General features: G+C 37.9%; 2 protein-coding genes across 2 annotated transcripts; both read right to left on the reverse strand.

The window, feature by feature from the left end:
• Window positions 1-868: 868 nt before the first annotated feature.
• On the reverse strand, window positions 869-3,903 carry LOC117828173 (ly-6/neurotoxin-like protein 1). The gene is made up of 3 exons (XM_034705187.1): window positions 3,716-3,903; window positions 2,843-2,953; window positions 869-1,511 (listed from the first exon to the last, which is right to left on the reverse strand). The coding sequence occupies exons 1-3, from the start codon at window positions 3,765-3,767 to the stop codon at window positions 1,300-1,302; spliced, it is 375 nt and encodes a 124-aa protein (XP_034561078.1). The 5' UTR covers window positions 3,768-3,903; the 3' UTR covers window positions 869-1,299.
• A 5,429-nt stretch (window positions 3,904-9,332) lies between these two features.
• On the reverse strand, window positions 9,333-23,533 carry spaca4l (sperm acrosome associated 4 like). Its single transcript, XM_034704905.1, has 3 exons — window positions 23,375-23,533; window positions 12,444-12,554; window positions 9,333-10,894 (listed from the first exon to the last, which is right to left on the reverse strand). The coding sequence occupies exons 1-3, from the start codon at window positions 23,424-23,426 to the stop codon at window positions 10,665-10,667; spliced, it is 393 nt and encodes a 130-aa protein (XP_034560796.1). The 5' UTR covers window positions 23,427-23,533; the 3' UTR covers window positions 9,333-10,664.
• Between the last annotated feature and the right edge of the window lie 324 nt (window positions 23,534-23,857).

Genomic DNA, 23,857 nt, shown 5'->3' on the forward strand with positions numbered 1-23,857 from the left:
ATTAGGGTTATGATTAGGGTTAGGGTTACTATTAGGATTAGGGTTAGGGTTATGATTACTATTAGGGTTAGGGTTAGGGTTATGATTACTATTAGGGTTAGGGTTAGGGTTAGGGTTTTCAAATCAATACGAAGAGAAACAGGCAGTCAATGTAAAGACTTTAAAATAGGAGTAATGTGTGTTCTCCTTCTGGTCGTTGTTGCTGCTCTTTGAATTGAACTTAGCTCTTTCTTACTCCTTCCTACCTCACTGACCTTCTCCACCATCACACTATTCCCGTAACTTGCGCTCCTCACATGCCAACCTCATGTCTCCACCTCACAGAACCAAGCACCGAGGGGACAGAGCCTTCTCCATATAGCCTCCCCCACCCTCTGGAAATTACTCCTGCTCTGACCCTTCAACATTCAAATATATATTAAAAACTCACCTTTTTAAATTTGCCTTTAATTTGTGATTGTACTGTTCTTTTGTTTTGTTTGATTTGTGTTCCTTGCTTGTATTGATTTTAAAATTGCATAGTGTCTTTGAGTTTTTGAAAAGTTCTTCATGAATAAAATGTATTATTATTTATTATTATTATATTCTTTGGAAGACCTGAGAGGAGAGCATTCAAGCAGCCTGCTAGTTATGAAAGTGTGCATTAGTCTCTCTGTGCTGCTCAGAGAGAGGTGTTGCATGTCCATGAGTCTTTAGAGCTGGTTTAAGCTGGACTCTTGACAAAAAGAGTCAGGCTATCTGTTTCTTTGTTCCTTCAGCTGTGATGATGAGCTCAAAAGCGGCTTGTGGCTTTATATATATCATGTCATTATGATGTTCTTGCTTCCAAAACAAGTAGATAAAGTATTTCTCAAGAAATGCAGAACTCTTGATAGCTGATTTTTTTATGTAACATGTGCAATTATGTAAGCATATCCCTCATATTAATCATTCAAGAGATAGTGTTCCAATAAACAAAATTAAGGATTTTAATTCAAGTAATTCATAGCTGCTGTATTCAGTTTTAGGAACATGTTTTCTTTTTGGCGTTTACAAAGCACATTTCAGTGGAGATTTTGAAATATAGTGATACATAATGAGGAGTCAACATGTGAGGGAGTCACTCAGAAATGCATATGTAGAGTCCAGATAAACATTCAGAGATGCAATTTTGAGCCTGCATCACTCCATTATGCATCACAGGCAAACAGACATGATAAAGCAGTTATATAAAGCTCATGCAGGAAATTAGGGTACAGAAGGTGTAAAATCATCAAACTGGAATGCTTAGCAACCTGCTTTCTTCCTCAACTTCATTTTTTAAAGGCCCCACTGGCTCCACACTGCCCCCAAAGCAGCACATAGAGCGGCAGTCAGAGGCAGCTTTGAGGAGGCAGCTCTGTTGCACAGGTCAGTGCTGCAGCAGCTCATGGTGACGGTGTAGGTAACATCCAGGATGGATCCCACAGTGTCTTCACAGGTGGATGCTTTTGTGCAACCTCTTGAGTAGATCTGCTGCTTGGTACTAAACACTAGAGGAGAAGAGAAGATGAGACTCCATTTGAATTTGATTTTTTACAACTTGCTCCCAACATGCAGGCCTGCTTATTCTACCTAAAGTCTCTAAAAATAGTATGGGAGGTCGTGCCTCCAGTTATCAGGTGCCTCTCCTTTGGAATCATCTACCAGTCAAGGCTCGGGAGGCAGACACCCTCTCTACTTTTTAGAGTAGGCTTCAAACTTTCCTTTTCAATGAAGCTTAGAGTTAGGGCAGTCTCAGGTTTGGACCAGCTCTTAGTCATGCTGATCCAGTCTTTCCCTCTCTCTCCTCTTTCTGCCTGTCACTTACTTTAACTCTCCTTTTCCAATTAAAGTTACTAACCATAGACCTTTCTGGAGTCCCTGAGCTCCCTTGTCTCGTAGGTTCCTCTGGATCGGGGCATAGACGGCCTGCTGCTGTGGATATGCCAGACTCCAGCTGCTACAACAACTACTATCTGTCTCTCATCATCTCTCTCTCTTTATCTCCCTCTATCCCTCTTTCCAACTCCAACACAGTCTCAGCAGTTGTCTGTTGAACATGAATTTGGTTCTGCTGGAGGTTTCTGCCTGTTAAAGGAAGTTTGTCATTGTCGCTGTAACTTGCTAAATGCTGCAAAGTGCTCTGCTCATGGTGGATCAAGATGAGATCAGACTGAGTCCTGTTCGTAAGATGGGACTGGACCTGATCCTGTCTTGATGTTGGGTCTTTGTTGATAATATAACATATGGTACGGTCTAGACCTGCTCTGTTTGTGAAGAGTCTTCAGATAACATTTGTTGTGATTTGGCACAATTTAAATAAAGATTGATTGATTCAACATCATTATATCATGGTGAAATGGTTTTTGAAACATATATTAGACATCTGTGTTCACATTTTTTCCATACTTGAACCAATTACTGTGGCTGAGTCGTTTAAAAAGACATAACTACCAGAAAAGTATTAATTAAAAAAATAGTCATGTAATATTTTCAGTGCAGATGTTCTAGCAGATGAAAGTTTCAAGTTAAAAATAATTTTCTTGAAAATATGTTCAAAGTGGCAGAGTTCACCTATATTATTTGGATTTTCAATGTCTTTCTGACACAGCACATCTTTTTAAAGAATCATATTGCTCCATAACAAAACACATCAGGCCCTCAAGACTAAAAATAAAGAACAAACTGACAACAGAAATACAGCTTCATTGTTCCCTGTTTCTTTCTAGCTGTGGTCATGACGCAGTCTTTGAACTATCAGGGGAGGATAGCTTTTATATGCAGGGCGTTTTTTGCTATTTGTACAATAATGACTAATGAGTCAGTCGGCTGTTCATCTTACTGGTCACTCCGATGTAGCAGCTGGTCTGACTTGTGGTGCAATTAACAGGAGAATCAATGAGGCAGGAGTCCATGGCATTCCCATTACAGGTGTAACAGGTGAGGGAATCAACTGTGGGAGAGAAGCAGCAAATATCTAACTTTGTTAAGTTCCCTTTTTCAAGAAGTATTCTTTGCAATCACAACGGATTAAAAATGTGTTTCATGATCTCTCTATGTAAACACTGGCTTGGTAATTGTGATTCAAAATGAGCTGGATGTGTGTGAATGACATGGTAAGTTAGCTACAGGCCACAAAGCACAACACATTTTTTTGGAGCTCATAACATAGCTGAGCTTTAATTATCTCAAGTTTTGATATGTAAGGTTTCTGCCTATGTCACAATAAATTATAAACAAATGTCTAGTGCTGATAGCGATGAAACCAACATTCAACAGAAACTTAGATTTTTAGATACATCATAAAAAATGCTGACTATGTACATTTATATATGTTTCATATTGTATGTTACTAAAGTTAAGATATAGGTTTTTTAACTGTGGCAGTAATAAGTTGTATGAAATCCTGGCCAAATAGAACCAAATGTGTCTACTAAATACCTCTAGAATTGATAATGTAGAATACCAGACAACACACTGCATAAGGTCACAAAGTTCTGATTTCACTAAATCATGACTCTTTCTGTTCTGACTACAAATACCTGCACCTCACAAGAATTTTTAATCTGTGAAATGTAAATCTATAACCTTGAGGATATAACAATTTACATTTGTTGAAAAAAGCGAGCCCAGCACGTTGATCTATTTAAGAGCTTGTGCACAATGTTAACAGTTTTGCTTATTATGTGAAAAATACAGCAAAAGAAAATCTTACCTGTAACAAACACAGTCAACAGCGTTGCACTGCACCACAGGAGTTTGTTCATACTGAGGTTTTTAGAGGTTTCTTTTGCCAAACAAAAATAACAGAGAACTCTAATTTGTAGGATCTGACTTTTTCTGAAATATTTGGATCAATTTTGGCAGAACTTCGTCTTAGTCGACCTCTTTATACATGGGAGAGTTATGTCAGCAGTGATAAGAAAGATCTAGGGTGTGAAGCATTCCTGTAACATGAATTGAAATTATCACATTTCTCTCTTTCCAGTTCAAAAAGTGGTTCCCATCATGTGACAAACTCCCACAGCCATATTAGATGAACTCATTGTTACCAATTGTGTTTCAAATGTGTCAGTTATATGTGGTTATTAAACTGGGTATTTGTAAGTTAATTTCCCTAACAGTAGATATTGTTAAAGTAAGTTTATATAATAGATTCATGCATGTTTAGGAGAGCAGGTCTCGACTGTACTCTATATTATATTATTTACAAAGACCCAACATCAACACAGGATAATATCCAGTCCCATCTTACAGACAGGACTCAGTCTGATCTCATCTTAATCCAGCAGAGCACTTTGCAGCATTTAGCAAATTACAGTGGCAAGGACAAACTTCCTTTAACAGGCAGAAACCTCAAGCAGAACCAGACTCATGTTAGAGAGACATCTGCTGAGACTGTGTTGGGGTTGGAAAGAGGGATAGAGGGAGATGAAGAGAAAGAGCGATGATAGGGGTGCGACTCAGAGGAACCTGCAAGACAAGGGAGCTCAGGGACTCCAGATAGGTCTATGCTTAGTGACTTTAATGGGACAGAGAGAGTTAGAGTAAGTGACAGGCAGACAGAGGAGAGAGTGGAAAATAAAGGATCCCAGTGTGCCAGTTCCCCCGGCAGTCTAAGCCAAGAGCAGCATTACTTTGATCTATTCACTGTAATCTTGTCTGTAAAGTGACTTGAGCTAGCAAACTGTTAATCATAACCTTTGGCATATTTGATATCTGTCCATTTCTTCAAGGTAACCAGTTTAACTATTGATTCATTACTTACCAACTCTACTTACAGTTTGTCCATTGAGACACTTTTAGTTAACCATTTCAACTGTTCATCCATAACCGTAACTTAACTTTTACCTAACTTTAACTGCTTTATGTATTGAGCTACTTTTAGCTATGACATTCATTGTTGGCTAACTATTCAAACTATTTATTGGTTACTTTCAATAGACTGTTTACTAAGGACTAGGCCAACTATTTAACCATCTACCATTAGCCTACTTTCAGCTTAAAGTAGGCTAACTTTTCAGCTGACTTTGAAAATGTTTATCTGTCGCTGTAGAAAACTATGTCCCATCTTTATCAGTTAGTGAACTTTATCTCATGACTTTTAGGTCCTCTTCTAATCCCTTTATGCAACAATGTTAACTGTTGTATCTATTATTTTTTGCTAATTATTTCATCCAAATATGCATTTAACTCCTGAATATTTTCAATCATATCAAGTGTTAAACCATTACGTTAATTTACCAAATATAATCTGGCATATATCGAGTATTCAGTATATTTGGTGGTAAAGGTATAATTTGTATACATGTAGATATTATGAATAATTAAAGTTTGTATCTAAGTAACCGTCATATTTGCTTGTAGCTGCTATTTCTCGCTGAAGTTTAAAGTTTCCTTTTAGCCTTGACATTAACAAACTGAGACAGAGCAGTGGTTAAAAGCTTTGTCCACCCAAGCATTCACATTAACCTAATGAACATCCCTTTGACTGGTTGCCAGCAAGTTTAGTTTCTTAATGCTGAAAAGTATGAACTAAGTTTATGTTCCTAAGTCTATCATAGCACTGTAGCAACATTTTTGCCAACTTAATAACTTCTCCCAGCTATCGACCCCCTGAGGGATATAGGGTGGTGCAGCAAACTGATGGACGAGTTGTGTAAAAATAAAAGAGATAGCAGAAGCAACCGATGTTTTCAAAAAACTTTATTTTCACATCAATGTATTGTCCAGAAGACACAAAGTAGTTAAAAGGATAAATATATTTGTTTACAAAAACAAAGTAAAAACAACAGCTGGAAGATTTACGAGCTCAATGTTTCCCTGAAACATGCCATTGATCTACTTCCAGTACCTGCACTCCTTAGCTTTAGGATTGATAAAAACTTGTCATTAATTAATTGAATTTTTACTTGACAAGACGTGAGTTATGAAAAAGTAAAGAGCGTTGCAGCATGTGAAGATATAGATACACTCATATGCTCCAAAGAGTTTCTTTTGGATGTTGCTAATGGTCTCATTAGGATTCTGCTTGGAGTTGGCAGCAGTCGGTCACTGCTGTTTTTCAGGTTGTACATCAGGTGTATTACAGCATGCTTCCCAACATGGACGCCAAGACGGCTGCACCAATAGCGGCGGTGAAAGTCATCTTGGTGGATGGGGCGCCACTGACGGTGGTTGGGTTGCACTTGTCTGTTGAGCAGCAATCAACTTTGACTGAGTAGGCCACATTCAGGATTGACACTGTGCCATTGGTTGTTGCATTGCAGCCAGCGGGCTCCCGGCAGCCCTGAGTGTTGAAACCCACACTGCTTGAGATTGCGGCGAAAGCTGAGAAGGAAAAAGTTGTGTCAAAAGGTGGAAAGTCACTTTTTACATTTTTGTATAATAAAGTATTTTAATATTTATCATTAGACTTTCTAATGATGTAATTGGATTGATGATCTAACTGGTCATGCTTGTACTGTTACGAAAGGTTTGGATGGAAAGGGTGTGGGCGTTCCGGTGGTGAGGAGGTGACTTACTTGCTTTTCCAGTTCCGCAGACGCTGGTGTTGGTTGCGCAGGTTTCCTCTGATAGGCTGAGGCAGAAACCCAGCAGACCGTAGCTACATTTATTGCAGGTCAGGGATTCAGCTGAAACGCAAAAAAAGAAACACAAAAGTTTAAAAAAAGGATCAGTGTTTTCAATTTTTTCTTTTCGTTTGTATCTTGTTTTTTTGTTTTCTGTTTTCTTGAGACCTGGGTGTGTGTTATAAATGCACGACTCATAATTCTCACATTTGTTTTGTCTTCAGGGCCCTCAGTGAACATGTTAAATACTTGTCCCTGAGCTCTGCATTTAGAGTATTCAGACTTCCATCAATAGTCCTGCTATGTTTGATTGACAGTCCAAGTCAGTCATTACTTTAACTGCAGTAGTTTTTAGTTTTATTTCCTTATTGATCATTTTTTAGCCATTGTTTTTGAATGAGAAACTTCTACACTGCTCACGTCTACTGATAAATCCTGAAGTGTTTGCCTGACCTTTCATCACCTTACCAGGTCTTTCCACTTCTGCCAACATTGTTTTGTGGAATTTGATTTCCACCACACCCTGACCTGTGGCGCAAACAAAAGCCTCACCCAGGATTTAAACACAATCAGACTGTCAAGAGTCAAAAGATGCCAATCAGGGATTTATCCATGAGCTTATTTACTTCTTGGCTGTGAAATATCGTTGTCTTAGTTTCTTCTAAAAGTTGTTTGAAGTTTAAATTTTACTCCTCCAAATTTGAAGGCCTCTGCTTCTGAGATTTTTACGGTTATCCTCAGTCACAGAGTTGAGTGGTATTTTAAGTGTTGATGTATGATAAGATCAACGGAAATATTTTTGTCCTCCTAGTATCATAATCCTGGTTCCTCTTGTCAATCAAGAATTGTGGTGTGAAAACATACAAGGGAACTACTTTCTTTGAAACAATTAGAACTGTGGGAGCTGTAGGGTCTTTCTTTATTCTAAAAATTGTTTTCAGGAGCAAAACAATCATATTTTACACTAATTTAATGTCAGATTCCTTAAAATGTTTCAGGACCAGCACAGCATAAACTATCAGCATGGCCAGATATCACCGGGGATAAGTATTTGGCCTGACTGTTTTTTTAAGAATATCTATCTCTGATCTTTTCTTTAAAAACCTAACCCTACGGTCCAAGTTATTTCATCAGCTCATTAAGTCTTTACTGATGAGATTATTCTGATCTTCCAATTCCATCCGTGATACTTGTCTTCAGAGCGTTTCTATAAAATTTCCACTCAAGTTTTTTAAATATTTGTCCATTTAAATTATTTAATCCCTCCTTTTTCCTGCAAGATTATTTGTCAAAGAAGAAACTCTATAGAATGTTTATTTTTGTCAAAATAATCTCTATACAATAAATACAATACTCTATTTATTGTTACTTTTATTTTTAACAATTTTTCACATTTTATCAAATTCCAAATCTCTAATCCTTGATAAATAGATAATTTGGTATCTTACCCAGCATGAAAGAGGCCACTGCGACAAAGATTCCTATAAGGAGCTTTCCCATTTTGATGTGTTTGTTTGGTTCTTCGGCTCAAGACTTAAAAAATCCTTCCAGAGGAGTGATGGGTGCTGTGAGGAGTAAAATCTGAGGAGCCTGTTTTATACCTGGAGTCAGGTAATGGGAGGGGTGAAGAGGGGGTTTTTCAAGTCTTCAAGTCTTTCTCTTCACCTCAGGGGGTTGTGTCACTGAGTAGAAAAAATGTCATAGATGATTAATTCTGCATGGGGTTAGGCTAAACCGAATACCTAGTTCTGTAAAAACTGACCACACCTGACAAACGAGGTACAGGATGAGTCATTAATGTGAGACGTAAGACTGGATCACAAGGTACAATTGCACAATGGAGTAAGAGTTAGTGGAAGGAAACTTCAGAGGATGGAAAACAATAATTAAATGTTTCCAGAAGCAAACATCAAATATTCAAAATGGCTGTTATTTATCGAGTACAGCAAGACAACAACTAGGAAATGTCCTCTATAAGACATGAAATCTTCGGATTTAAGATGTGACACCATATAACATTCTGCATTTAACTTTCAGCTAAATTTGTGTATCAGAATATTATTGTGAAGTGGACAAAGTTAGCTTGAAAGAACAGCCTCATTCAATAACGATTCTACATATTTCCCTCCTATAATGGTGAGAAAATATGAATAAAACTACTGAGATTGTGTAAAGAGTTGATGGATTTATGTCACAACAACGGACAACTTTGGTTCACATTTAAACCCTACACATTTCTGATGTTTCTACAAACTTTGAGCCATTATAACCTCTAACTCATAAAAGCCAGCCCACCATTCATGGTAACTGGGCTGTGACCATAGGCCGTAAAGTTAAGGGTGTGACATCCACCAGGATGTTACATTTTTAGTATTTGTCAGCAGGATTAAACTACTGGCAAAATTTTCATGAAACTTGGTAGAAGGATGGAGCAGAGGGTCATAGAAGAGGCCGTTAAAGTTAAAGTGGGTCAAGAACACTCACAAAGAAGAAATCAACATCATTCCTTATTCACAAATGTAAAAATATAGAGGACCAAACTCAGGTCCAAACCACAAAACCAACCCTAACCCTAACCCAAACCCAAACCCTAACCCTAGTCAGTGCCAAAACATGGAAATCCAATATCATCTTCATACCAATACCATTAGTTTCCCCTCTTTAGAGACATGAAACCTGAAGAACCAGTCGGTCCTGCAGAAGAGCCATGAGGCGAGAAACATTCAGAATGAGGATCCAAATTACACCACACCACACACGTTGCTTTTCCCACATTATTTTGAAATTTATTGCGTTCTTCCAATAGTCTACATTTCCAATTTCACAAAAAACAATCAGAGACAGATTAATTTCAAGATACAATGCCAAAGATTTTGTTTCAGGGTCTGATTTGTGTTAAGAGGATATCTATAGGGTCAGACGTTTTCCAAATTGCTGCGTTCTTGCATACATTTCAAATATCTGCAAACAACTGAGTCGATTCATCTTCCTTCCCACACAATTTAACATATATACATTCAAAACTAGCAAGATAAACTAAAGCTTTTACCCGACAGTTTGTGATTAATGTGCAGTGTGAACGTGACACAAACGTCAAAAGTAACAGAACAAAAAGATGGAGACATTTGTGTTGAAAAAATACAAAATTAAATGAAAATTAAATGACAGTACCAGACACGTGCAAAGAGACAATTTAATTAAAGATAATGATCGCTTCACGTTAATAAAGTGAACATAAAGAAAGCCAGTGAAATGTATGAGTAGAAATATTCAGAGGAACTTTGAGATAAACATTTTAATAATGCATCTTAATTGGTCACACGATGGGTCAAAGTCAAGAAGTGCAAGAAATAGTTACACATTTTGGAAAACCTGCTTATTCCCCTCCAAATGAGGTCATTTCAACTTTTATGCGTCTTTAACTTGGAGCCACGGCTAGGAAGGATAAGCTTAGCATAAAGACAAGAAACAGCTAGCCTCAAGGTCTCCAAAGGTAAAGAAATGATCTTTCTAGGAGTGTTTAAACCAACCAATGAGCTTTAGAAGTGTTCAGAGGTAGTTGTACTATAGTTTGGGATAATTTCAGGCGAGCCGTTTCCCTGTTTTCAACGATAACTTAGCATCATGTTTAACAGAACAGCATTAGAGTTGAATTAATCTTGAGGGTAAATAAAAAAATGTATGAGTGTAGTTCTCTAAGGGTTGGTAATGGAATCAATGAACCTACAGTGAACAATGAAGTCGAAGCAGTTAAATGCCACACGTGTGATTCAGCTGGTGACACCCAGCGCCTTTATACAACTTGTTTGAAAGAGGTGGAGAAAGTTCATGGCAGGGCAGTTACACAGATAGGATATTGAAATTATCCATAATGTCTGAGATGATGCAAAACTTCACATCGTCAACTAATATTTTCATTACGTAAAAGGGACGCTTCACTGATTCATCTAAAAATATCTATAAAAAGAAATAATTACATTTTTAATGGCATACAAGTGTGTGTTAAATAAGAAGTACGATACATCTCAAGGATAGTAAACTCAAGACCCATGTGTGCGTATGTGTGTGTCATGTGTTGCCTCTTGAAACATGTCAAACCACGTAGGCCACAAACAGAGCAGTGACCGTGGCGAGGGTCATGCTCAGCGCGGAGGCCCCGGGCAGACCAGGTGCAGCATTGCACAGGTCTCCGGCGCAGCACGTCTTGGTCATTCTGTAGGCCAGGGTGGAGTTGGGGTCAGTGCCAGGGAAGTTCACCTCTTTGGTATTGTTACACTCAGCCACTTTTAGGCAGCCCTTTGTGGTGATATCCAGAACGCCAGCTGTGAAACAACAGCAGAAACAATCACTGTCAGTGTCTATTATTCTTTGTGGTTTAATGAAATATTCAGCTGGATAGAAGTGAGCTATATAAACCACAGTTCATGGTGTTGTTGTTATTGTTGTTGGGGGAAGACCTTGTAATTCCAGTTTGTTCAATTGACAGGCTTTAAACTTCCTTTCCATACCATGCCTGGGATGAGAAATTTGATGAGCTCAGTGTTCCATAAATGAAGTTAAGGTGTTAACTTAGGTTCGGGAGCAGGACCACGCCTAAACCACACCCTCAATCACCTGACAAGCCTTCTTAAACGTAGCCAGCCTACTCCAACTGCTTGTCCGTGATTCTTCAACCCACCCTCCCTCACCTTACTCTACTGCACTTAACCTATTTCCTTGTCCTCTCCTACTCAACTCGTGCTCGCTCCTTCTATGCCCTGTCTACTTCCAGGTACAACCTGGGTCAAGATCAGCTCCGGCAGGATAACGCTGAGACGGAACCCCCATCCTGAGTCTCCTTCTGCTGGGCACACCACGCACAACTAATTCATTAAATGTTCAACTTATATCCTTGTGTGGCGTGGTCCTTGCTAGTGAAAAGGACTACACTGCTTTAAACATCAGACAACTGAGGAAACCAATCTTAAATCTAACTATCAGTAAGATGTGTCTCCTGGGTTAATGAGAGCTTTTCCTCCAGACAAACTTCAGCCATGTGCATCAGTGTTGTGAAAGTTTGCCTCCAGTCCTGTGCACTGGTATTGGCAGGAGTTTAACTTTAGAAATTGCGTCCGGAAGTTATGCTGTCAAGTGTGCATACCTCACAGAAATCACTCCTACTTTACCCGAGTTACCTGTATGACACTGGGGGCACTGAGTGGAAATGCCAGGGGCAACAGTCAGCCAAGTACAGGCCTCTGTACCATAAACATAAGTTTTAGCTGTTATTGTAAGTAAGTGACTGTATGGCTTTGTTGAGCTCAGCTCTGACTAACCGATTACAGCATTCTGCAGTCTGTTATTTCTAAATACCAGACTGCGGCTGTGAATAAGAGCCCAGTGCTATATGGAAGCTGTTATGACCATTGAGTCAGGAGAAATGCAGTCTTAAATAAACCATTGATAAAATATAACATTTTTCAAGTTATTTGTTTTTTCAAGTAGCTGTGTCTTAGGCTAGATTTTCGTTATGGGAGATATATAACACTGCAGGGTAATGCAGGTCTCATATGACCATGATGATGACCCAGTTAACGTGAAGCTACCTCGGGTTAATCTGCAGCTTTTAGAGATTCAGCAATTTAGCAAATAGTATAGAATTTTCATGTACCGCCTGGCATCTTAAGTTGTACGTGATTCACCAAAATAACAGTGTTCTGTCACAGTAGTTGTTCCATCAGATGAAAATCCACTCACATTTGACAAATATCTCCCTATGTTTCAGAGCTTTGTATTTGAGAATGCAACTGGTTTGTTTTTTTTATAACAAGATATCAATTGTCGTTTAGGAGAATGTCGTCCAGTAAGATTTTTAACCTCTGAGCTCCTTACCTGCTTTCCCAACACCACTGAAGCAAAGTTCTCCGCTTTCACATGTGGTTGTAGAGGTTATGCACAAATTAAAGAAGCCAAGTTTGCATTTGTAGCACTGCAGAGCTTGACCTGGTATCAGGAGAGAGAGGGGAAAAGAGGAAGATGAATTAAGAATCAGAATAAACAGCTCTAGAAATGTGTCTGCATTCAGTAAACATCATTTCATGTTTTTCTAAAAGGGTCTTTGCTGAGAGAAGACACCGCATCTATGTTTACCATCCACCACTGACTACAATGACACACATTCCTTTGTTGTGAGGCACATGGGTGAACTTTGACCTCAAGCACAGGGAGGTTTGTGGTCAAGGAGGAGAAGGTTAGTACCTGAATGCAGCAGTTTTTCACTTGCTCTCTGTAATTGTGCTTTCAGCTTTAATAAACATGACCAACATAAGATGATACAGGACAGTTCAGGGCAGAAGAATACACATATTTTACTAATTAATTTTTTTCTTACAAGCCACAATTTTAATAATCAACTTTAATCTATCCACTGACAAAAATCACATCTGTCCAAACTTTGAGAAATCGTATGGGATAACAAGAAATTGTGCCAAGTTGTCCATTTTGAGTTTTCTTTTCCCAGAATTAAGTTTCTTACAGAAAGATTTTAAACTCTCAGAGAGTAGTACAGGTTTTTGAGCTGTGTAAATAAAACCTGAGCCACTTTAACTTTGCGACCAGCTCTCAGACGCAGACAAACGACTGCACACTGAAGATAATAGTACCCTGTTTGGACGCACACAAACCATTAGTTGGACTGACGGGAACTCTAAGGTTGGTTTATAATCAGGGTATTTTGACAAAACCTTGTCTCGCTGATAGAAGGTTAAATACGGATGTTAGTCAGGACTTTCCAAACCAGTTTCAAAAGTGAGGTCATATGAAAGAAGCAGGGTTTTTCTTTTTAGCAATGAACAGCAAGCAAAGAGGAAAAACCCAGTGCATAGTGTAGTGATCGGTCTGAGGCACATCAAGAAACAAAATTCAAGCACACATAGTGGCTGCTGTGGAGATGCTGAAATTCAGAAACCCAAAGTTTAGGTTATGAGTGCTTTAGGAGACTTGGTTTACATTAATGAACTCTTAATGAGGTCAAAACATGGACTCTTGTCTACTCACAGCAGACAATTTAAACAAGGGATAATGGAGGAACTGAAGCACACCTTATACGCACCTGCAAACTTTGTTTTGTTTCAATAACTCAAATAAAATACACAAAACCAACACCTACAAGTTGTTTACGGACCTGGTTTTATAAAGAAATGGGTTGAACTTTGTCCTGAACACTGCAAACACAATAAATGTCAGTCAGAGCAGTAGAGCCACTCTGCCGGTTTTCTTTCCAACAACTTTTTTCTGAAGATACAGCTTAAAGCACATGGGAGTGTCGTTAACATCTGTATTCAACGTAAAAACACATTTTAAGAATACATATATAAAAGACAACTTATTTGATGCCGTCTGATGCCATGCTGACATGCCAAGCCTAAAAAGGAGACGGGCCATTGTTAGGACTAAACTGAGTGTGTGACTCAGTATCGGGAGGGGAGATACTAAACAACTACAGTGAAGTCTAATGAAAGCATCGTTAAAAGCCTGTTGCTCCGGTTGTTAGTTGTTCTGGAGAGGACCCACTGAAGTTATTGTATAACAAAAAGTTCTCCTCTATTGTCATTAGTCTGATTCATTTGAACATAGTGCTAACAATCGTTGACTTTGCGTCAGTGTGCCTCTGCTTTCAGCTGCTTTCTCCTTTAATGGTTGTATTTTGGTTTTAAAAAGGGGTTTCCACTTGGAAAACTCAAATTCATACTGTGTTATGTGACTTCTATAGTATTGTACAGCTCTGTTATGGGAATTTAAACAGGGGCTGCAACCTCTGGTGTTGAAACATGAAGCCAATAAAGCAACTAGAGGTTGGCTGCAAAAGCCAAGGAATCCCCATTAGATCCCATGTTAACATCACCTTTTTTTAATATAACAATTTACAGTTAAATAAGATCATAGCCAAGTTTTTCAGAGCACCTTTGTTTGGATAAAGGCTTAGACTCACACATACATTTTCACGATTCAGAGCACAGCTGAGAAGACTGACAGGTGGGCAAATTGTAGCTGCTAATGGATTAGCATACCTTAAAATGGTAATATACAGTAACATTAACATTAAAGCTCCTGTGAGGAGTTTTTAGGTGGTCATGAAACAGACTGACATAATCATTGATGCATTTTTATCACCTACAAAGTCAAATGAGACCATCAGTGACAAGACTGAATATTTCCACATATGTATTTATAATGTCTAAAACCATTGGGGTGTTGGTGTCGGTTGAATTGATTAACTGCACGCAACAGAAACAGTCTTTTTAAAACATTTCTCATGGCAAAGATTCTCCAATGAGTGTAAAAACACACCAAGATGAGATACTTTGGTGGAAAAAACTTCTTACACATCCACAGGACATATTGGTAAGAGGTACTACTCTGTCCACAGGGGCGCCAAAGTCAACACAAACCAAAAGTCTCTGATAGGCTCTTTAATGATGGGCCAAAATAACTTTACCACAACGTATCATTCTAACTTGTGCATCAACATTGGCATGATTTCCTGAGGTGGCTCAAATTACATGAATCCTGCACTTTACCTTTAGTGGCATTTTGCTTTATCATGATAGAACATTATTGTGTGTACAGTATATGATATAGTATTGTATCATGTTATCATATCGTCTATCTGACCTTTAAAGTAACATTGGGTTTTTTTTGTTACCTATACTACACATTATTAACTTCTGGTCTTACCAGAGTGAGTAAAAATGTGAATTCAAACGGAGTCAAATTCATGAACAAAGGTGAATTTAATGAATCAGGAATCAAACTTCTTATTTGTAAGAACAACAACTTCAGAGGAAATTGTTCCAAATCAGTGCAAACTTGTAGTCTCACATTGTGTGCATGACATTTCAAGCATTTCAAGCATTTCTCAAATAGCGGTATGGTTGGAGAAATACTTCACATGTTTTTCTACCGATTCCTTACTGATTCCTAAAGGTGTCTGCTGAGCCGAATCATTCATGGGCATATGGAACTCAACCACTCAACATTTTTTCCAGCAGAGTATGCACGGTATTGTGGCAATACAATCCCCTTTACATCATATGATTCAAAAATATAACATGCGGCGATATTTCTTGTTACTTGACTGATTTATGTCATTTGAGAAGTGGCCGGAGACTTGGGAAACACGACCAAAACAAACAGTGAGAGGATTCAGGTTCTAGAAAATCAGAAAGTGTCAGAGATGTAAACACATCACAAAATAAAAGACCTAGCTTAATCTGAATCACAATGCGGTGGGGTAGTCCCCTTTGTTTACCTCAGAGACAGAAACACACCCACTCCTTTAACCACGAACAACCACACACCTTGAAATGCTGGTTTCGGTCACACCCAAGCTCTAGTGAAGCCTACTCACACTTTCTGCCATAATGAACATATAAATTCATACATGGACTCAAAAAACACTCCGTGTGGATTTCTCTATCAGGGCAAATCAAAAACACTTCATTATCTAAAAATAAAAACACCAAAAAAAGTGGAATGTTTCTGTAAGTATCTTGCTTTTTAAAACCATGTGTGCAAAACAAAATCAGCACATACATTTTAAGATACATCATTGAAAGTGTCATGTGATCTCGGTGCTGCCGCACCTATAAGCTGCTCTTCATCACTCAGTAATGCTGACTGACGTGTTGCAAAACATCACCTTTTCCCTCCTGAAGTCTCGGCGGCATCTCAAGTCCAGTCTGACTTGATCCTCTAACTATGGCGTCATATTCTCTTACACAAACTTGCATACAATCACACATATGCAAATCCATGCATCCTTGTACTCGTGTCAGCAGAATAAATTTTTGTTAGGGTGAGGAGAGTCTGCAGGTGAAGTCACATGGGTAAACAGAGAAGTTAATGAGGTTCAATTACTGCAGAGTGTTTGTTAGCTGCAGACAAACATTTAATTGGTCGTGTCCACCTTTTTTAATAGCCACAAATTAAACTTCACAAACAGCACGTTTTCCTTGGAGAACATGCAGTGGACAAAATATGTTGTAGGGTGTAATGAATAGACAAACAGGTGCAGTGAATCACTCTGACAAAGAGGCACAATACACAGAGGTGATAGGTATGTGACATGTACAGCGCTTCATACTTGAGGGATTAATTAGCGACACAGGTGGCTGAGCAGTTGTCAGGTGACATTAGACGATAAACTTTTGCATGAAAGTTGAAGAGAAGAAAATTCCCTGCTGCAGGTGAGGCAAGGTTTTCACGTCACTTAACAGCCTTGCTACACGTGCACTAGAAAAGCAGCACACTGAATACCGGAAGTCCTTCTGAGAGCTGAAAAATGTCTTAGAACAACTGTTACAGAAGCTATGACGGGTGGAACGAGTGAACTTAAGGAGCAACAATGGAGTAGACATGCAACACATTCAACTTCTGCATTCATGCTTGAGTACATCCGTTTATGAGACGAAACCAAAGTGAAGTCCAATTCAAAGTAACTCCCCTGACTGACACTAAGAGATACAGCTGTAAGGATTCAGATATAAAGAGTTAGAGAAAACATTTTTATCACTTCTTATGTTTCAATTTACTTTAACAAGAAACAAGACTTTCTTTTTAAGAAATGAAAATAGAAAAGAAAGAGTCTTTAAATAAAAAAATAAAAAATTGGAGTAAATAAACACACTAAGAAAAAGATTGGGCACAGCTCTGGCTTTGTGCAGAAGCCATAGTCCTAAAAGCGGATGGCCCACGTTCGATTCTTTCTCTCTGCCCTTTGCCACATTTCATACTCCACTCTCCCTAGTTTCCTACTCTCACCACTTCCCTGTCTCTCAATAAAAGCATGAAAGCCTGAAAAAATAATCATGCAAGAAAAAGAAATGGAAAAAGGAGTTGAAATCTCCTTAGAAAAACAAAAAGAGTTTAAAATTGGTGGTTGCATTAGAGAGAGCTATTATCTATCTCAATCAATCAATCCATCAATGTCAGTAAGTATTCATATCTCTGCTTTTATCAGTACTTTATGTATCCATCTCACATAACACACATATCTGAATAAGTAGTTTTCCACAAACCCAATAGAGTGTGAAGGATGTAAACCTGATTAATTCCGGTCTGCTTGGTGTTCATTGCTATCTGAGTTACAATAGAAGGGATCACTTGTGTATTAAAGTGACCTACTTCGACCTGGCATGAAGCCACACATGCTGTATATCTATCTCTATATGTTTAATATTATCTGTGGTTTATCTCTATTGATCTATCCATCTAAACTAAAAGACCTGAAGACTTTGTTTTGATGTAATGGGTAGTGTTGTTAGGAGAGGTTAAATCACAAATAACTTCATATTTTGTGTATACAATTTTCACTGGTAAATAAGATGCAATAGAAGCTGCCAAATAAATACAGTGTCATAAAAATGATGTTATTTGTCACTGACATGTGTGAAAAAAAGAGACTATCAAGTAGCAGAATTTATACGTTTCTGCACTAAAAGTTGTCCCAACACTAAAGTACTAAGTAGAGTAAAGTGAAACAAAGTTTAAATATGGGTTTGAAGTTTTCAGCCCACTCCTGCCTTAAATTTAAACATTTTCATACAGACTCAAAGAAACAGAAAACAAAAACTAATTAAACTTTGGAAATTTTCGAAGATTACAAGGGAGAAATGTGTGATCCATACTCGTGATGTGTTCACTAACTTTTCTTCTCTATTATTTGATGTATTGTATGTAAGCTATGCCCCTGCTATAAACACAATCTTATGTGATGGTTTGACTTTGGTATTGCTCCAAAGGAAAGTTAGGTAAATCCAAAAAGGGTTTGCAATGTAGTTTGTAAAAGTGAAGAAGTTTTAAACACAACTTTGACATTTAAAGATGTTCTTTTATTTTTCTCAAACAAGCATAAGGTTTTATTGCCATGTTTGCCATCCAGTTTTGTAGGAATAAACCTGTTTGAGGTGTGGCTTGTTACTTTGTAGAGTCAGCCTCATACTGCCCTCTACTGCTCGGTGTCTGAAACTACAGCTCAGAGCAGCAGAACTTCAGGGGCTGCAAGGACAGGTTCGGGATCCCTAAACAGAGGCATGGTAATGAAGGAAAGAAAAAAGAAAGAAAAAAAGAAAGAAAGAACTATAACTTCTGTAATAGGCATCACGTCTCCAGAGCTCCCCCTGAGGCAACAGTTGCAGAAGATCTTAAAATAGTTTGTTTCTAGTCAAAACAAGCGTTGTTTGTTTCTAGTGACATTACATCACCAACTCAACAGGAGGTTTTCCAAGAGCAGCAGAAAAACCATGAAGCAGTTTCCCAGTCTAGCCCAAAGTATCCCATCTTTGCCTTTAACTGCTCAGGTTTACAAAGCTTTGCACTTTGACCGTCTCAAATGACTTTTGAAGAAAAGCGGTGGGAAATAAAAGCTGAAATTAAACTCACAGTGAGTCATGTGCTACCACACCATCCTGAGGAGGGCCATTCAAAATATGACGCCCTTTTGTCAGATGAATATGTCAACAGGTTGATTATCATCCTAAAATGACAACCTCACAAAAAAGAGTGAAGCTAAACACACCTGGGTGGGTGTGATGTGTTGTGTAAATATTCTTGGTTTGCATTTAGATTTCGAGTGGGTTACATCTTAAAATGTCAACATCCTTGAAGGATGGGAGTATCCAGGGTGATGGGAGGAGCAGCTGGACTAAATGTCCTCTTATATGTCCCCTACTGAACTCATCTGTACAGATGATTAGAACAAGTCTAACAAAACATAATGTCTTAAGACTAAAGAACAAATAAAGTAGTGTGTAAAAAATATTGCTGATCAATCACGTTCTTTACTTCTCTAGGCCTACGTTCATTTGGTAATGGTCACTTTCAGTTCATATTAAAATCAATTATGATTACGTTTAGCATAAATGTTAGCCTAGAGTAATGGAAAAGGTTTGGTGTAGCCAACTTTTAAAACTTTTTGTTGTCTGGTACTTACAGGATTGCCTTTGTTTGTCTGCTACTTTCCGTTAACAGTCTCAACTGCTTTTAGCTTTTTTCCTGCTCTTCTACTATCTTAACACACTGTTTGAACCATTTGTCAACAACATTAAACTTTTTAAGTTGCTTGTCCACTCCTTCTTTGCTAAGTGTTCCCACTGTTTGTCTGCTATCTGTGCAAACAGTTTCTTAGCTAACAGTTTAAAATTCTACAATTCTACAATTTCATTTATCAGACTCTTTTGTCCAAAGCGACGTACAACACAAGCAAGAATTTAGACAGGAGGGAAAAACCTTCAAGTTGATTGGCCACAGGTTCTGCTGTCTAGTGCCAGAAGAAGTGCCAGGTTTTTTTTAAGATAATATAGCCACAGCTAATCACAACAAATAATTAAAGTCAACAATATCGTTCAACATTCAACAGCATTCAATATTCAGTGCTAAATATTCAATAAGAGCTGGCTTTTAGACCTTCTGATTCATTCTACCCTTGAGGACAAAGAGGAGAGGGGTCAGGTTAAGAGTTAAAAGTAGAAAGGGACTCTTTGGCATAAACAAATGATATAGCTACAATTTTAAAAAATGTATTCTATACTTTTAGCTAAATATTTAAACTACATGGCCAACTTTCAATAACTTTAGGTTTAAAAGGGGAATGCTAACATTTGCAAACTATTTTGTTTATCCATTATATCAGGCTACCTGTGTCAACTGTTAATACACTCCAAACAATATGCTGTTCAGCTAAACATTTATTTTCTTATTATAAATTACTTAAATAGTATATAGCAGAGGTAAACCAGGAAAGGAGAGTATTTCTAAATGATACTTATTCAGGCAACTGATTATCCAGACTTCAATAGATTTCAAAAATGTACAGACATCTGGATTTGAAAGTTGCCAAGAGACAGAGAGAGGAAAGGTGTTTCAGTCTATTTTTCTGTGAGCTGATGCTTGGGGAAACGTCTCAGCGGCCTGTAACATGTTGACTTCAAAATCTAACCACACCACCATCTGAATCATCCTGTTTTCCCCTGAGTGCACTTACCCCCCACACACACACACATTGATGCCTCCTGGTCACTCGTACAGGAGAACAGATAACTTATCTGCATATTTAAAATCACAGTACTATCACAAACCACCATTTCATTAAATATTTTTTTAAGGTAAAGGTCAAAGATATCACTTGTAAAGTATAACAAGTACCAGGAATGGGACTGTAGTCCCCGCTAGGAAGGGTGTGGTGTGAAACAGGAGACCATGAAAACAGAGACAAGGGGATCCTAATAACAAAAACGGTCAACAATGGTACCAAAACAAAAAAGTAGAACAACAAATGGCTCGTATGGTGCACCAAGTCTGCAGACTAGAAGTGGAATTTGAGACCTGTGCAATGCCTTAAAGACAGGGTGAGGAATTTCACATGTAATGGCTGGCAGGTCAGGACATGTTTCAGTCTTTGAATAAAGTTTGTGTTGCGAAGGCGATCTTTTCTGTTTTTTTCCAACTAGGCTGCCTCACCCCAACCTGCAATAACAGCATTAGAGTAAAGCCTGGGATGCGACAGAGGGTAAACACTGTGTCATCTGTGGGAATCTGGATTGCATGTTAAGTCTTTGGGTTTTAGAGGTCTCAATGATTTTATCAAATACTTTTTACCGATATAACTTTTACGAAATTGCCAGAAAATATCAACAAGTTTTGAGTCCAAGCTGCTGTGTTCAAATTTCTTGTTAGCCTAAGAAACAGTGAAAAAAAAATCAAAACTGAAGAAATTTACTGAACTGTCACAGTGACTGAGCAAACCAGAAAATAAGTTTGGCACTTTTACTTGAAAAATGACATGTCTATGTTTTATTAACCACCTCCACTCCGAGCATTGCAGAACTATTGTTTTAGCTCAATTCTTTTAGTTGTTTATTCACTACCTCTGGCTCTCTACTCCAACTTCAGTCCATTACTTTTTGCCAATGATTTAAACAGTATTTATTTCGGCATCGCTATTTTCCAAAACCTTCAGCTAACCAGATCAACAATTTGTTCCATACCTTCATATCAACATTTAAACTCTTTGTCATTAACCGTAAGCTAGAAAGTTCAACTGCTTGCAATTACATTGGCGCTAGCTACCTAAACTTTACATTACTTTTATACCATTTCAAAAGTTAATAGTAATCCTTAAACACAAATTCCAATTGTGCACACATAACCGTTAGCTAACGAAGTACTTAAGCTAACATTTTCAACTCCATGTCAATTAGCCTTCATGGCTAACTTTAGCAATGAGAATCCCTTCCAGCTAGCTAATTCAACTTTTCTTTATTACTAGAATTAACTTCTTTAAAATGTTTTAACTACTTCTGGCCATTTATTTAAAAGGTTCCTATTTCAATCAGTTACATTTTACTTTAACAGTTATCTCTACAGTTAATTTATACTACCAGTCAAAAGTTTGGACACACCTTCTCATGCAATGGTTTCTATTTATTTTAAATTATTTTCGACATTGTGGATTAATACTGAGACATCAAAACTATGAAATAATCTGGTTTTGACATAATATGGATTACAACAGTAGTCAAATAGGGCAATCCATTGTGTGCTAACCCTACCTCTGAACAACACAACTGATGGTCTCAAACACATTAAGAAGGCAAGTCATTCTACAAATGAACTCTTCACAAGGCTCATGTTAATTAGAAACCATTCCAGGAGACCACTTCATGAAGCAGACTGAGAGAATACCAAGAGTGTGCTAAGCTGTCATGAAGGAAAAAGGGGGCTACTTTACAGAATCTAAAATATAAAACATATTCTGGTTTGTTTAACATTTTTTTGTTAAATAAATTATTCCATATATGTTCTTTCATAGTTTTGAGGATTTTGTATTAATCTACAGTTTTTCAAATAAATAAAATAAATACAAACCTTTGAATGAGAGGGTGTTTCCAAACTTTTGACTGGTAGTGTATTTTAGACAACTATATAAACAATCCCAACCCACTGATAAGATTTAGTGACTGATCCTCCTTTCAGATAACTGAGATAAAGCAGATGTGTTTGAAATTCAAAACCTAAAGATGACATCAATAGTCACATTGTTCTTGGTCACGGACAGTAAGCACAGCATGGGGAACACATCCCACTAAACCAGGAAAATATAAAAAAAATGATAAATACAGACCAAACTGAGATGATACAATGTTTAAATTTAAATCACAACGTCATTTAGATTATTATTTAGATTTAGCATAAGATTATACTGGAGGTACTTGTACTTATGAAGCCACCTGCCCTCAAGATGCTGAGACCACTGCCTAAAGCTGAGATCATAGTAAAGATATAAAGACGGAACACACCCTGTTTGTCAAAATCTCCGAGCTCTGCACCCTCCAACACTGAGCACACCCAGCAAACACAAGGAGACATGACATTTCCCAAATACTGTTCAAACAAAATCAGATACTAAAGTTTTGCTTCAACATGAATTGTTTGACATGATCTTAAGTGGGATGTCAGGAAAGAAAAAAAAACTTGAGAGCTTTTTCCTCCTGTAAGAAAAAAATAAATCATGGAAAAAAAGTTCAGCTATGTTCAAAGCAAAATAAAGAAAGTTGACGAAGTGAAGTCGTGTAAATTTGCAATATCGATATCTATATCTTATTTGAACACAAAAATGCACCAAATACTTTCAAGGTAGACAAACAGGCACCACACTTCATGCATGAAGAAGGGGAATTGTATCGCCTCCTCGCAATCAAATGTCTCCAGCTTTCTAATTAACAGGTTCACAATGGATATTTGAAAACGTGCATGTGTTTTCTTACCGGCTGCAAAGCAGATTCCGACTGCAAAAAGCTGGAGGATAATTCTGTTCATCTTGGAAGACGGGGAAAAATGTTCCAAGCTCGAGATACAGGGGAGCTTGTCTATCTGCACGAGTAGACCGTTATGATAAAGTTCACACAATAAAGTTTTTTTTTCCGCCATCGCTGTATTTATAATCCTCCCCCTCCCAGTCCAAACGTCACCGTTATCCAATCGGAGGAGGTCTCCTGGGACATCCACCCAGTTTTTTTACCCTTTACTTTAGGATTCACAGGTAAGGGATTAGGAAGCCTGTAACCCACCTAGCAATGTTCTGTTCTAAAAACATTAATGTTTCAGATAATTTTACTGTTATGTTTTCAGCAGGAAGCTTAAAGTTTGTGTTCAAAGAATGGTCTCTAGTAACATTCTCTAATAACATTCATAAAATGTTCATTGCCCTGATGTTCTTGAAAAATTCTCAGCGGGAAGTTTTCTTTATG

Source organism: Notolabrus celidotus, chromosome 16, assembly GCF_009762535.1.
Source record: "Notolabrus celidotus isolate fNotCel1 chromosome 16, fNotCel1.pri, whole genome shotgun sequence".
In the NCBI taxonomy this organism is placed as follows: domain Eukaryota; kingdom Metazoa; phylum Chordata; class Actinopteri; order Labriformes; family Labridae; genus Notolabrus; species Notolabrus celidotus.